Below are 13756 nucleotides of genomic sequence, written 5' to 3'. Positions count from 1 at the left end.
GATGGTAGTTCTGGCAGGCATCAAGGTGATCTTTTTCTTTGCGCCCAAGTTGGTTTCGTCCAATTTGCGGGGAGAAGGGCCCGAGATGTTGTTGGCCGGGATGTTGCTCGCCTGTGGGCTCAGAAACAGATCAAAGCTGCTGTTTTGGTTGTTGTGCCGCTTTGTTGCGGCCTTGCTGGTTATTCCTGCCTCTAGACTGGTACTGTCTCCGATTGCCGCGCTGATATTAGCGCCTGTAGTCACGGCGTTCAGACTGTCAATAATAACCTTGCTTCCTTTGATATGGTTGGTATCTTTGATATGATTGGTAGCGAGTATTAAGCTTCTGATTAGTGAAGGATCGTGCAGTTAACTTGGATTTCTTCCACTGTTCCATGGTAGTATCTGTGTCATCCGAGAACAGGCCCTTTCCCCCAAAAGGCAAAGCTTCAATTCGATCCTTCATATCTTGTTGAAGTTGCGTGGCTCGCAACCATGCATGTCGTCTTAGAACTATTGCGGACGTTAGCATGCGAGACTCAGATTCTGCCAAATGCTTAGCATTAGCTAGCTGTTGTCTAGTAGTAGAAGTTGTGCGTATAAAGGTAGCCTCAAACTTCTTTAAGAATGCCTCATGATCCAAAGTCGTGCGCTGTTTATACAGGAGTTCCCACAGTGAATGTGTGTACCTGGCCTGGCAGGCAATATAGTTTGCGATCTTAATTGAGAGGCAGGCAGTCGGATACGTTCTTCTACCTAAGACATCTAATTTCCTTCCCTCCTTGTCTGCAGGGGTAGTATGTTGTCTACCCCCCTTAGAGGTAGTAGCACAGTCAATCACCAAAGAATTTGGGGAAGGGTGCTTCATCAAATATTCATTTTCCTCCTCCTGCACATGGTAGAGGACTTCCAACCTTTTGGAGGTAGGTGTTGATGTCTGTAAAACGTCCCAAGCCAATTTCGCTGCGCGTGATATATGCGGTAACATTGGGAGGTGAACTGGCTGCAAGCCTGTAGCCTTATTTAGCATATTATAAACAGGATCGTCCAAATCTAGTGACTTCTGCTTAACGTTGAGGCCCAAAACACGCTCCATCTCCGCTACCTGTTGATGATATCCCTTCATCTCCTCATTAGGGAAGATAGACGGGACCGCAGCAACATCATCAATTGGATCTGGTAGAGTGGGTTCGTCTGGAGTCTCCAGTTCTGCGGGATCGGACGAGTAATCATCAGGATCCTCCTCCTCCTCATCATCATCATCCTCATCTTCATCCGAAGATGGAGGTAAAGGTGAGGAAGGAGATAGTGGTACAGTATACGAGGAGGCATCCACCTTACGTGTCGGAACCGAACGATTTGTCAGGTTTGCTTGGAGTGCCACAGTCTTCTTTGCTAATGACTGTGGGGCATGTACCTGAGGTGGCTGTGCAGTTTGCAATGTGATCGATTTCATCTGTACCGCTGTTTGTACTGGTTGTAAGGGCCAAGTAGCTTGTAGTGAAACTGATCTTTGCGAAGTTACAGGTGCGGCCGTTTGGGCCACCGCAGCGGCGGTTTGCACCACCGTCTCCTTTAATTGCTTTGGTGTGCTAGGATGCTCCCTTTCCGAAAGCCATAACTGGAAGAGGAAGTACTCCTCCGGGGAAACGGTACAAGTGTTTTGCCAACCCCCTTGCGGTGAAAGGCCCGTCATAGGGGTTGTAGGGCAAGTCAAGGAAGGCGTTTTTGGCTTAGGAGAAGCGTATTGAAAGCCCTTGAAGGTGTTAGTGGAGGGTGGTGTCTCCTCCGAGCGGAGCATACAGTAGAGCGTGCCCTCTTCCTCTGACGCTGTAGGAGACTTTTGACGGTCTAAAGCCATCTCTTCAGTTTCAAGAACGGGTTCCAGTTCTACTTCCGTATCGTGAACTATTGCCACTGTATCGTACGGATCCAAGATGGGACCGCTGACACCAACTTCATATAGGCTATACTGCTTATCTGCTGTGTTGGATGCCAGTGGTACAACGGTACCAGGTGTACCCATCCAAGCCAACTCCGACATCGACACAGGATTGTTCTCTGTAGGAATATCAACCGGTGTCGAAGCTATCTTCGATGTTGGTGGCTTCGGAATTGGAACCCTCGATGTCGATACTGCCCTCGATGTCGACTGTGTTTCCGAAGGGCGAGTCGATGTCAGGGGAGATTGGCTTGGTGTCGGAGCCGGGGATAATGAGGCCTCCCAACGTAGAGGGCTCTGAAATGTTTGCAACCCTGTTGGGGAGGGCGTGTGTTCAGAGCCAGCCTGGAGATCCTTAGCCTTGTGCCTCTTTGACCTTTTCACAAGCTGATCCGAGATTGACTTCGAGTGCTTCCGCTTCAAGCCAGGAAGAACCCCTTTCGGCTTCTTAAAAGCTTTGGCCGACGTCGACGCTCCCGGTGCCGAAGCGGCCGGTGCCGAGGCAATCTTTTTAGCCTTTCTCCTGGACGGCGAAGTCTGTTCCGCCGATGTTGAAGCGGCTGATAGGGCACCTTTTGATGACGTCGACATAGAGACTTTAGACTGCTCTGCGGCAGGTCTCGAGTCAGGAGCTCCCGGTCAATTAGGCTGTAAAGCCTGCTCCATTAATGCCACCTTTAGGCAAACAGCTCTGTTCTTAAGAGTCTGCTTGTTAAAAGTAGAACAGATGCTGCAACTGGAGAGACTATGAGATTCTCCTAAGCAGAAGAGACAGAGATCATGCCCATCCATGGAAGGGAGTTTCCCGCGGCAGTTACGGCACCTCTTAAAGGTGGTCTTCCCGCGGTTTTTCTCTGCCTGAACTCATAAGTACCCCCAAACTTCTGAATACTGGGGCAGTAATAATATACTGTGCCTGCAAGCCAGTTGATCGTTAGAGAAAGCCGTTGTTCGTTCTGCGTCGTTCGCCAGAGAAGTCCGTTGATCGTTCCGAGTCGTCATCTTTATTCAATCCTTACACTTTTAAACAGTTTGTCTTTACAAAGGTTATCCGGAAAGAATAGTCTAAGTCCGAAATAGGTCAAGTCCGTGTCAGTCAAGTAAAATCACTATCTGAGGAGCAAAAAGTTTCCTGAAGATGTGAGCGCTTAGGCGGTCAACAAGAAACTGAGGAAGGGGACGCCTAACCGCCGTTTAAGAGTACTGCAGCCTTGCGCTGCCAGCGGTTGGGCGTCGCGAGGAGCTAAAGAATTCTATCCGAAGTGTGGTCTGCGCAGGCGCAGAACCCAGTCCTTATGGATGTTGGAACCACTACCAGATTATTAATTCTCCTGGGTGTGCCTTGGAATGTGCGTCTCAGAGCCCAGCTGATTGGCTGGGCGGCGGACACGCCTGATTGGCTGAGGCGCACTCAGGAGAATTGGTTGCCGCGGAGGCCAGAGGTGGCGGGCCTGGCCCAGGAGGGGAGAAAGAAGGGGGGGCAGAAGTGGCAGTGGGGAGGAGAGGTGGCTTTGCCCAGAAGCAGAGACTGGGGCAGAAGTGGGGAAGAGGCAACTGTCGGCCCCATAGAGCACACAGATGCTCTGTGTGGGGTTGGCTAGTGCCATAATATTCTCTGAGAGGAAGGAACAGGAAAAGCCATCATATCTGTCCCAGACCACTCCACCCTCGTCAACAGGAGCATCTAGCTTCTTAAAATGGCAGCTCATTTGTTCCAGGAACCTCTGATCTCCCCTGTTCTCGGCAAAGGTTGCTGATGGAGCACATGAGGAACTACAGTTTTAAGACAGAAGCAGTTGTAAAAGGAGGAAGGGATGGTGTTGGGTTAGCAGTAATGGTGGTGACTCTTCTTTTCTCATCTGAGTATGAGGCAACAGTAAACCAGTCCCTTGAAGCTTTGCTGGTTATTCTGAAGTGAGGCTGTCTCCAGCTGGGAGTGTTGTCATGTGCCATAGTAATTACCACTAGAGTGTTATGCAAGCATGACAAGATGCTTGCCATGCCATCAGTGGCAAGACAACAAACAGGGCTTTGCTACTGTTGCTATTATATCAAACACCTATAACTGTCAAGTAGATTTTCCTTGTAGTGGCAGAAATAAACTAAAATAAGATATTTATATGACCAATAGGAGTAAGTACAATCTGTGTTGCTCTTTTTAGCACTGGTATTTGGTAATAGATATGAAGCATAAGCCACCCACAAAAATGTGCAACTGCACATGGAAGTGAGTTACCATCCCTGAAAGCAAGTTGGCATCAAAACAATGCATATTGGAGGGGAGACCAGTTATTTCCCTCCCAATTTATCTTGAATTGGTGGAGTTGAGGGGGCAGGGCATAGCTCAGTGAAATAGCTTTTCATGCAGAAGATCCCAGGTTCAGTATCTGACATCTCCATGTAGGGCTGGGACAGACCTCTGTCTGACCCTGGAGAGCAACCGCTGGTCAGCATAGACAATATTGAGCTAACGAGACCAGCGGTCTGACTCAATATAAGGCAGCTTCCTATGTTCATTTGCATAAACTGGAGCAATAATTAAGGTGAGTATATTGCATCTGAAAGTGCGTTTGCTTCTATATTCCTATGCCAGCATGTTTGGTCCTTCTCTTGACTTTTCATTCCTCCTCCCCCCCACTTTTACTGGTTTAAGCAATGTAGGATTTTGTGTGTAAAAATATACTGAAATGGTTGTGTCAGAATAGTTGTGTCATTTTTGAAGTGCTGTGTTGAGGTTTAGTTTTAGCATTGGAATCAGTTGGTCTGCAATGGGTTGAAACTGAGAATGAGGGGTATGGGAGTATGATTTGCAGCCACATTTCACCATTGCTCACGTATACATTGTCTTGCACCCTGTTGTTAGAGGAATTGGCATTTGGATGAAAGAATCACTTGAGCCTCCTCCTCAAAATAATGTTTTGATGTTCACTTTAATGAAAATATCATGATATGTATTGCCCTCCAACTGTGCATTTTCCTACCACTTTTTTTTTGTTTGCGTGAAACTTGCTCAGAGTAGCTACCAAGAGAAAATTGCCTTAGTATTCGAATCCACTGTACAGATACTTTATTGATGTATTATTACTTTAAGGCAGAAGGACTATAGCTTGTTTTGCTTTGTCTGTATTGTGGTCCAACATTCAATTCTTGGCTTATTCAGTTGAAGGATCCCAGCTGTAGGCATGGGAAAACCTTTGCCTGAAATCCTGGAAAACCTGTTCCAATTGGGCTTGAATGTACTTGGCTAGATGAACCTCAGGCCTGACTCGGCATAAGGAACCACACATGGCCACATAATCGCTCCTCTTGGTCTATATACCCAGCAAGGCATCGGGTTCTTGAGCAGCAGCCTGCTACCCTGCAAAAATACCCTGCTGGTTATCTTTTCCCTCTTCTTCTTTCCAGGACATTGTTTAAAGCAGTTTGATATAGCATATGGTGGTTGTTGATGCCTGGTGCTCAAATAATAATAATAATAATAATAATAATAATAATAATAATAATAATAATAATAATAATAAAAAGATCAAAAGTCTCCATGAGCATGTGAGAGTTTTTAGACGCTCCTGGATTGTGGGCTTATTCTAAGTGCTCCGAAAGTCCAGCTGTTTACAACTACTAAAGTAGCTGCCTGTTTGCTCAGTGAGGTTTTCTGCACTGAATATGTGTGTGGTACACACTATGTACAGGTGAAACACACATGGCAATGTGTTGGTGTTTGGGGTTTTTTGGTGGGGTTTTTTGTAAGAATTCTCTCTCTCTCTTGTGCAGCATGCTGTGAGGTGGTTGTGGATCTGTGTGAGGTCTCTATCAGTGGTTGGTTTGTCTAAGCAGAGGGGGTAGGCAGTAATGGTCTGTTGCTATCATCTCCTAGGCTGCAGCACTTTGTGGTTATTGATGGTAAATAGAAGAATGTGTTGAATTGGCCTGGCTTGATAAAGAGGAGGGGAAACCTAGCAGAAGCTATGCCCTTCTCTGTGAACGAGTGTGTGAGAATTCAGGGGCTGGTGATCACTAGGAACAGCTCCAGCTCTTCCATCCAGGGAGTATGATCACAGGGATAACATCAGACCACCCAAGCAGGGACTGGAATGAGCTGTCTCTATTGAGCCAGCCAGTGCTCAAATCTTGTAGCCAGGTTTCCTGTAAATGTACTGATAGAACCCTAAAAGGATGAGGCATGCATACTCCTTCCATGTTTTAATTTGGCCATGGAGCTGGTAATTAGCAGAGACAGCATAATTCTGGTAGAACTCAGTGTTGAATATGGAGTGCAAATAGCTTGCTCCAGTGGGACTTCTGCTAGGAATCAGTCACCGCAAAACATGTCCCTCTGCTTCTTCACAATGTATGACTGTTGTGCTGCAAAGTGTGTTCTTGGCAACCACATCAGGGAAAACTGCATCTGACTAGTGCAGTCCTTCCATCTAGATTTTGTTTGGGACAGGGTGTGCTTGAATAGTGTAGATGTCCACAAATATTAAGAAGGCACGTGGTTAACACTATTTACACTAAAAGGACTTGGCTTTCTTCCTACAGTTATCTGGGTCTATAGCATTGGCATTTTCCAAAGTACTAGGGAAACACAGTGGGGAGTAGATTCCCAGACCATATCAATAGGCACAACCTAAATGGAGAGACTTTGGTTACTGCTTTTTCTACCCTTTAATCTAGACGCCCCACAAGAATCAAGTGCTCATATATACTCCCAATAGTATGCACTTGTAGCATCTTCAGTAAGATTTGGAAAACTTTTGGAAACAAAAAGAGACTGATATGTCTGAAAAAGCTGAGGTCTAAATCCTGTCTTTTTTAACCCCAGCCTGCAAGGACCAGTGCTTTAGAAGAAGGTGTCTCTGGAATAGCATCATTCCTGCTGTTCTTTGGCTGAAGAGGCTTTTGTGCTTTTAGAATGGACCTTGTGATTTGAAGGAGGGCGCCAGCTGAACCAAGCTGAGCTTCAAGGAACGTTTGTTGTGGGAAGGATTATTCCCTGATCATCAAACGTTTGGCAAATCCATGCCCTCTTGAAATAGCTCCCACTGCGAAGTTTTGAAGCAGCAGTGTGTATTTAATTCAGAGCCTCGCTCTTTCAGTAACGACAAGAGGCAAGCTCAACCATCCGCTGCAGCACAAACTACTTTTTAAAAATTGTTAAATGGATGCATACGCTGGAGACACTACAAACAGATTTGCAAGTTTGTCAGGTTTCCCAGGAATGTCTCTGGCAGGTCTCTGTCTGGAACGTTTTCTGGAGACTAGAACACTTACGCTTTTTATGCATGTGCATATCCTGTAAGCTGGTAAGCTCAGCAAGCAGGGAAGGAATGTCATGGGCCTTTAGCCAGATCAGCCTTGGTACACACACAGATTTCACACCTTTTCAGGCCCTTTAGTTCTTGCTCTCATTTTCCTCTGGCTCATATCTGCAATGCAAATGCATGCATGAACTTGCCTGAGGCTAAGATTTGTACTGCATGGGTGTGGCTGAAAATCTGCCTTGGTCTAGAGAATAATGGCCATGGAACCAGTCTTTTCCCCAAGAGCGCCCCTCTCCCACACGCACAACCAGATACTACAAGTGGTAAGGAAATAGCATCAGTGTAGTGGTGATCTCCTCCTGCCCCTGCAGTCATTGGTCATATACACTTTTCAGCTGCTCTTCTGTAAGTGAGTATTAAATCATCTGGCTTTTACAGCAGGAAGATTGCTATGAGAAATGATGAGAAGCAGTGGTTATAGACACTCCTTGTTAACAGAGGTGGAATAAAGCAAGGGGTGGCTCTGTTTGTTTGGTGCTGTTCTCTTAAACCAGTGATATACTTTCCCATATGAAACTGTAGCTGTTACTGTAGTATGGTCTTGAGAAGCATTACAATGCTTGGATCGGGATAGTGGTTCCATCATCCATAAATAGTGGGTTCTGCACCTGCGCAGATCAGCTTCGGGTAGAATTCGTTAGCTACTCGCGACGCCAGCAACTGCCTGTTGCACGTGACTGTAGTAGCCTCTAGTGGCGGTTGGGCGTCTCTGCAATCAGTTTCTTTCTGACCGCCATTGCAATCAGTACTCGGAGACAGTTTGCTCCTTGGAGAAAGTTTGTTTTTCGTATATTTGGATCTTTGAACATTGCAAACAGACTCTGACTATTCTTTGGAAATTCCTTCGGATTTGGCATTGTTTGAGGTTTATTCGGCTCGAAACTTTTGGATACGGACTTGGCAACTCTTTTCCTACTCCTTCGGACTTGTTTCAATCTCTGATTTCCCCTTTGATGATGGAACGGACGGCTATTCTTCTCTAAATGGATACCGAATCTAAAATGAGCAGTAAACCTGGTAAGGCAGATGGTTTGGGGAAGTCTGGAAAGGACAAGACAACCTTTAAGATGTTTTGAGTGTAGATTCTCTGGTAGCATATGAGAGTGGATTCATGGTTTGTCATTGAAAATCTCATATGCTACCAGAGAATTTACAGGCTGGGCTCAGGCTGGCAATAAGGCAGGCATAGGAAATGGCATGGCATCTCTCAAGGGGGTGAAAAAAATTTAAGTGGTGTACCAACTGCCGCGGGAAAATCCCCTCAAAAGACAGCCATGCCCTCTGTTGGTTTTGTTTGGGAGAAAAGCATGAAACGAAAGCCTGCTCAGTCTACGTTATCTTTAACAAGCAGACTTTGAAAAATCGTGCAGCATGCCTTAGGGTGTATTTGCTTGAGGAGTCTCTAGCACCTAAAATGGCTACCGAGGGGGCATTGCCGGGTCCTGCTCCAAAGGTGCAGTCTAAAGTCCCGGAGGAGGTGGGCACCTCGACATCGGCCGGATCGGCTGCAAAAGCTGCGGCGTCAATTGCTTCGACATCCGCATCAGCTTCAAAAACTGCGGCATCGACCGCTTCGACATCAGGCACCTTAACCCCATTTAAGCGGCCGTAAGATCGGCGTTCTAGCCCGAAGAGAAAGCATAAGAATAAGCCTTCGACGCAGGAGCCTCCACCTAAGAAACACAAGCACAAACAACTTGAGCCGAGTGCGGAGCACACTCCTTCGCCTTCAGGGCTACAGGATTATGTGATCCCTCGACGCCGGGCGGCTTCCTTATCCCCGGCTCCGACACCGCATCAGTTTCCGCTGACTCCATGGCCTTGACAGATTCAGCATCGAGACCACACGGCATCGAGGATGGTTAGAGAAGAGCCAGCGGATTGCTTGTTGGTGCCTTCAACACCGAGCGGTCAGCATCGACACCACACGGCATCGTTGTCGACGTTGGAGAACTTCACAGCTCCGGAGTCGACTGTGGCTGTTATACTAGATACAGAACTTGACATCAACCCCAACATCGTGGCCGTCGAGGGAAATTCTGTAATTGTGCATTCGCCTACGACTAGGGCATCTCCTACATCTAGGGCATCTCCATTGACCCCGGCAGGGCTGAGTGAGCTTCCTCCTGGTTGCTGTCTAGCCGGCATGCTAAATTCAGAAGAAAGTACACCTTCTACCCACACCTTTATGGGGTTCAGGGAAGGTGACTACCAGCCTCTGGCTGTTCCCCAAACGCCCTCTCTCTCAGCTAGGGAGACACCAGTCATGGGTCTCCTACCTGGTGGGGGTTGGGGAGATTCTATAACGGTCTCCCGGGAGGAGTACTCCCTTTTCACAAGATGGTTAGAGGAGCGGGAGCAAGATCCCCCTGAACGAATCCAGAGAATGGAGACCGTGCAGACTACTGTGATTCCAGTGCAGCGGGCAGAAACGGCCGTCCAAGCCACTGTACCTATGCCTCCTCAGCGTTCAGTCTCACTTCAGACATACATACCACACCGGCCAACTCTACCACTGCCACCACAACGTTTGGTTTCGCTTCAGACCAACATACCACACAAGCCAACCCAGCCTATACCGTCCACTCGCCGCCAGGCAGCAACTCAGACGACCCGTACTCAGGAACCAATTAAGGTGACTTCTACAGCAGTAGGCAACTCACCCATTTCATACAATGGAGATGATGATGACGATATAGAGGACTACTATACCTCAGACTCGACAAAGGCAGATCTAGAGGACCCAGAGGCACCTGCTCTCCCGGATCTGGATGTTGCTGCGATTCCATCAATTTCGCCCAATGAGGAAATGAAAGCTTACCATCAGCAGGTGGGGGAAATGGCACGAGTCCGGGGTTTGCACCTGAAAGAGAAAACCACTGACTTAGAGGACCCAGTATATAATATGATGCGGTCGGCCTCAGGCCTGCAACCCGTTTACCTGCCTATGCTACCTCATATCTCAAGAGCAGCTAAGTCAGCATGGGAGGTGTTGCAGACTTCTACACCTATTTTCAAGTGACTGGAGGCTTTGTATTGGATACAGGAGGAAGAAAATACTTACCAGATGCACCACCCTGCTCCTAATTCATTAGTGGTGGATTGTGCGACAACTTCTAAGGGCGGCAAAAGACATACAACACCAGCAAAGAAGGCCACAAGCTGGACGTACTTGGCAGGCAAACTTACTCTACAGCATGCTTGTCAATCAAAATAGCTAATTATGTAGCATGCCAGGCAAGGTACAGACATTTTCTCTGGGAAGCGTTGTATGATCAATGGATTGCACTAGAACCAGGGGAGTTTGTGAAAAGTTTGAGACTGTATTTGCGAAGTCAACTACAGCCACCCGCCAACAATTGGCGAATGCTAAACATTTGGCTGAATCTGAGTCTTAGACATTGACGTCATCTATTATTTTAAGAAGGCATGCCTGGTTACGTGCAACAGGACTACAACAGGACATGAAAGATCGGATTGAGACTCTGCCCTTTGATGGTGCCGGTCTCTTTTCTGACAAAACTGATGACAACATGGAACAGTAGAAGAAATCCCAAATTACGGCACGATCTTTCACTAATCCGAAGTATTCTGACAGACACAGACCGTACAATCAATACAATCAATATCAGAACCGCCAGGGCTCTTATCGCTGTTCCGATAAGAGAGATTTTAAACGACCTTACCAGCACTACAATAGTAACAGCAGGCAGTCCTTTTATCCTAAGAATAGGACGAACCAATCCTCCCAAAATAAGAGAATGCCGCAAGCAAAGCAGCAGCTTTGATCGGTCACGGAGCCTGCTGGGAAGAGAGCTGGTCTTGTGGTAGCAAGCATGACTTTCCCCCTTAAGCTAAGCAGGATCTGCCCTGGTTGCATACGAAAGGGAGACTCGAAGTGTGAGCACTGTAAGATATGCCGCTCTGGGAAGAGCATCTAGGCTCCAGGTTCCTTCCCTGGCATCTCCAAGATAGGGCTGAGAGAGATTCCTGCCTGCAACCTTGGAGAAGCCGCTGCCAGTCTGTGTAGACAATACTGAGTGAGATGGACCTATGGTCTGACTCAGTATATGGGCAGCTTCCTATGTTCCTATGTTTCTGACATCGAGCGAAATACCTCTTCTATGCAACAACAAGCACTTATGTACCAGGAACACCATCTCTTTGAACACAGCCAGAGTTAACATCAAACTGGCAAGCCATGCTCAAACATGGCACCATATAACATTGGACCAGTGGGTCTTGCGCATAGTATCAGCGGGATATGCGCTGGAGTTCAAGGAGTACCTGCTGTTCCTGGGTCTGAGATGCACTCCCGAGACACCAATACTGAGAGAAAAGGTACAGAAGCTCTTATTGAAGGGAGCAATATCGCTGATGCAGTGGGCTCTCAGCTGGGATTTTATTCCCGGTATTTCCAGATCCCCAAACGCGATGGGGGCATAAGACCGATAATGGAGCTTCGAGGCCTAAATCAATACATCGAAGTACAAAAATTCAGGATGACCATGTTGCAAGCCATCCCTCCACTCCTCCACGGGGAGAATTGGATTGCTACACTCGACCTAAAGGATGTGTACTTCCATATAGGCATTCAAGAAAATCATCGCAAATATCTCCGCTTCACCATGGGGAACGAGATTTATGAGTACAATGTGCTACCTTTCGGCCTAGTCACCGCCCCAAGAGTGTTCACAAAATGCGTAGCGGTAATAATTGCCTATCTCAGGGTAAAGGGGGTGTCCATATACCTTATTTAGATGACTGGCTTCTGATGGCCAAGACCCAGGATCAATTGCTGGAACACATAGGCATGGTGACGAACCTGTTGGAGAATTTGGGAGTGCAGATCAATTGGGAGAAGTCCTTTCCGCAACTGGCAAAGTGCCTTCAGTACATCGGCGCATAGTTGGATATGGCAGCAGAGAAAGCATTCCTCCTGGTGGATCGGTTTGCCTGTCTACGTGCGCTAATTTTCCATTGTCAAAAAAATCCCGTGCAGAAGGCAAGGACAGTTCTGGTGATGTTAGGGCTGATGGCTTCCTGCACCACCACAGTCTTATACATGAGGTTACGGATGTGCAAGCTACAGCTCTGGTTTCTAAGGGCCTACAAACCAAGATCTGAGCCTCAGTCCAAGCGGGTCATACTTCCAGGGAAGATTTTGGACTCGTTGGATTGGTGGACAAAGGAATCAAATTTGCTCAACGGCTTGCAGTTCCACACACGGGAACTGGCGTCAACAGTGATCTCCGATGCTTCCATGCACGGCTAGGGGGCCCACTTCTTACACCACAGAGTTCAGGAGCGGTGGACTCCAAAGGAAAAACTTCTACATATCAACTTCCTGGAGCTGCTGGCTGTGTTCAAAGCCCTAGTCGCCTTTCAGAAGCAGCTTGTAGGGAAAACCGTCCAGTTACAGATGGACAATACGATAGCCATTGCTTATGTAAACAAGCAGGGTGGGACAGTGTCCAGATCTTTATGCAGTCTCAGTCTACAGTTATGGAATTGGTGCATCCCACACGGGATTTACCCCATTGCCATTCATATCAAGGGCAGCATTAACTGTTTGGCAGACTCACTAAGCAGGGATTTAGTGCTGGAGCAGCACAAATGGGAAACGAATCCAGAAGTACTGGAACAATTGTTCCTGGCTTGGGGCAGACCAAAGGTGGACCTATTTGCGACTTTTGAGAACAGCAAGTGTGAACAATATTGCTCCCGGATGGGAGTCGGTCCACAGAGCAAGGGCGATGCCTTTCAGTATCTCTGGAGCCAGGAGCTGTTTTATGTCTATCGACCCACGCCCTTACTGCCAAGGGTGGTAGCCAAATCCCTACACGATCAGACGAGGGCAATAGTGATTGCACCGGGGTGGCCAAGGCAGCCATGGTACACGCAGCTACTCAGACTATCAAGAGGAAAATACAGAAGGCTCCCTCAGTGGACAAATCTAGTCACTCAAGATCAAGACAGGGTGGTTCACCCCAACCTGTCCGTAATGAATCTCACCGTGTGGATGATAGGCTTCTGAGGAAGATCCTCCTAAATACCCATAAGCAGTATCCACGTTGTAAGGACTTTTTGAGAGGCATCAATAACCTATATCCACCAGTGCGGCAGCCGGCCAAGAAGTGGAGTCTCTCCTTAGTTCTTTCGTCTCTGACGGAGGCAACATTTGAGCCATTAGCAACGGCATCTCTGAGGCTCTTGACCCTAAAGACTCTCTTTTTAGTGGCAATAACCTCCGCCAGGCGGGTAAGTGAGCTACGTGCACTTCGTATTGATGAACCCTATACAAAGATTTATCCAGAAAGGGTCATCATGCGCTTAGATCCTGAGTTCTGACCTAAGGTAGTTACTGAATTTCACCTGAATGCCGAAATTGTGCTACCTACCTTTTTCAGGGAACCAACGTCTACACTCGAGTGTGCGATGCATTCGCTAGACGTCCGATGAGCTCTTCTTTTCTATTTGAAGGCCACTAGCAGTATTCGTAAAACACCTCAGT

The 13756-nt window shown here is 47.4% G+C and overlaps 1 protein-coding gene across 26 annotated transcripts in view; it reads left to right on the top strand.

Annotated features, from left to right (window-relative positions):
- Positions 1 to 13756, top strand: part of TTLL5 (tubulin tyrosine ligase like 5) — a 253862-nt gene that overhangs the window by 127716 nt on the left and 112390 nt on the right. Inside the window, exon 32 of one of the 26 annotated variants that reach the window (XM_053262639.1) lies at positions 1117 to 1209. The exons of the other annotated variants lie outside the window; for them this stretch is intronic. Within the exon in view, the coding sequence (XP_053118614.1) occupies positions 1117 to 1125 (9 nt within the window). The 3' untranslated portion in view covers positions 1126 to 1209. Of the gene's footprint in view, positions 1 to 1116; positions 1210 to 13756 lie in introns of those variants that run through there. 26 annotated transcript variants of the gene reach the window in all.

This window comes from Hemicordylus capensis, chromosome 1, assembly GCF_027244095.1.
Source record: "Hemicordylus capensis ecotype Gifberg chromosome 1, rHemCap1.1.pri, whole genome shotgun sequence".
NCBI classification, from domain to species: domain Eukaryota; kingdom Metazoa; phylum Chordata; class Lepidosauria; order Squamata; family Cordylidae; genus Hemicordylus; species Hemicordylus capensis.
The sequence above is the reverse complement of the archived record's forward strand: the minus strand, read 5'-3'. Positions and strand labels throughout refer to the sequence as shown.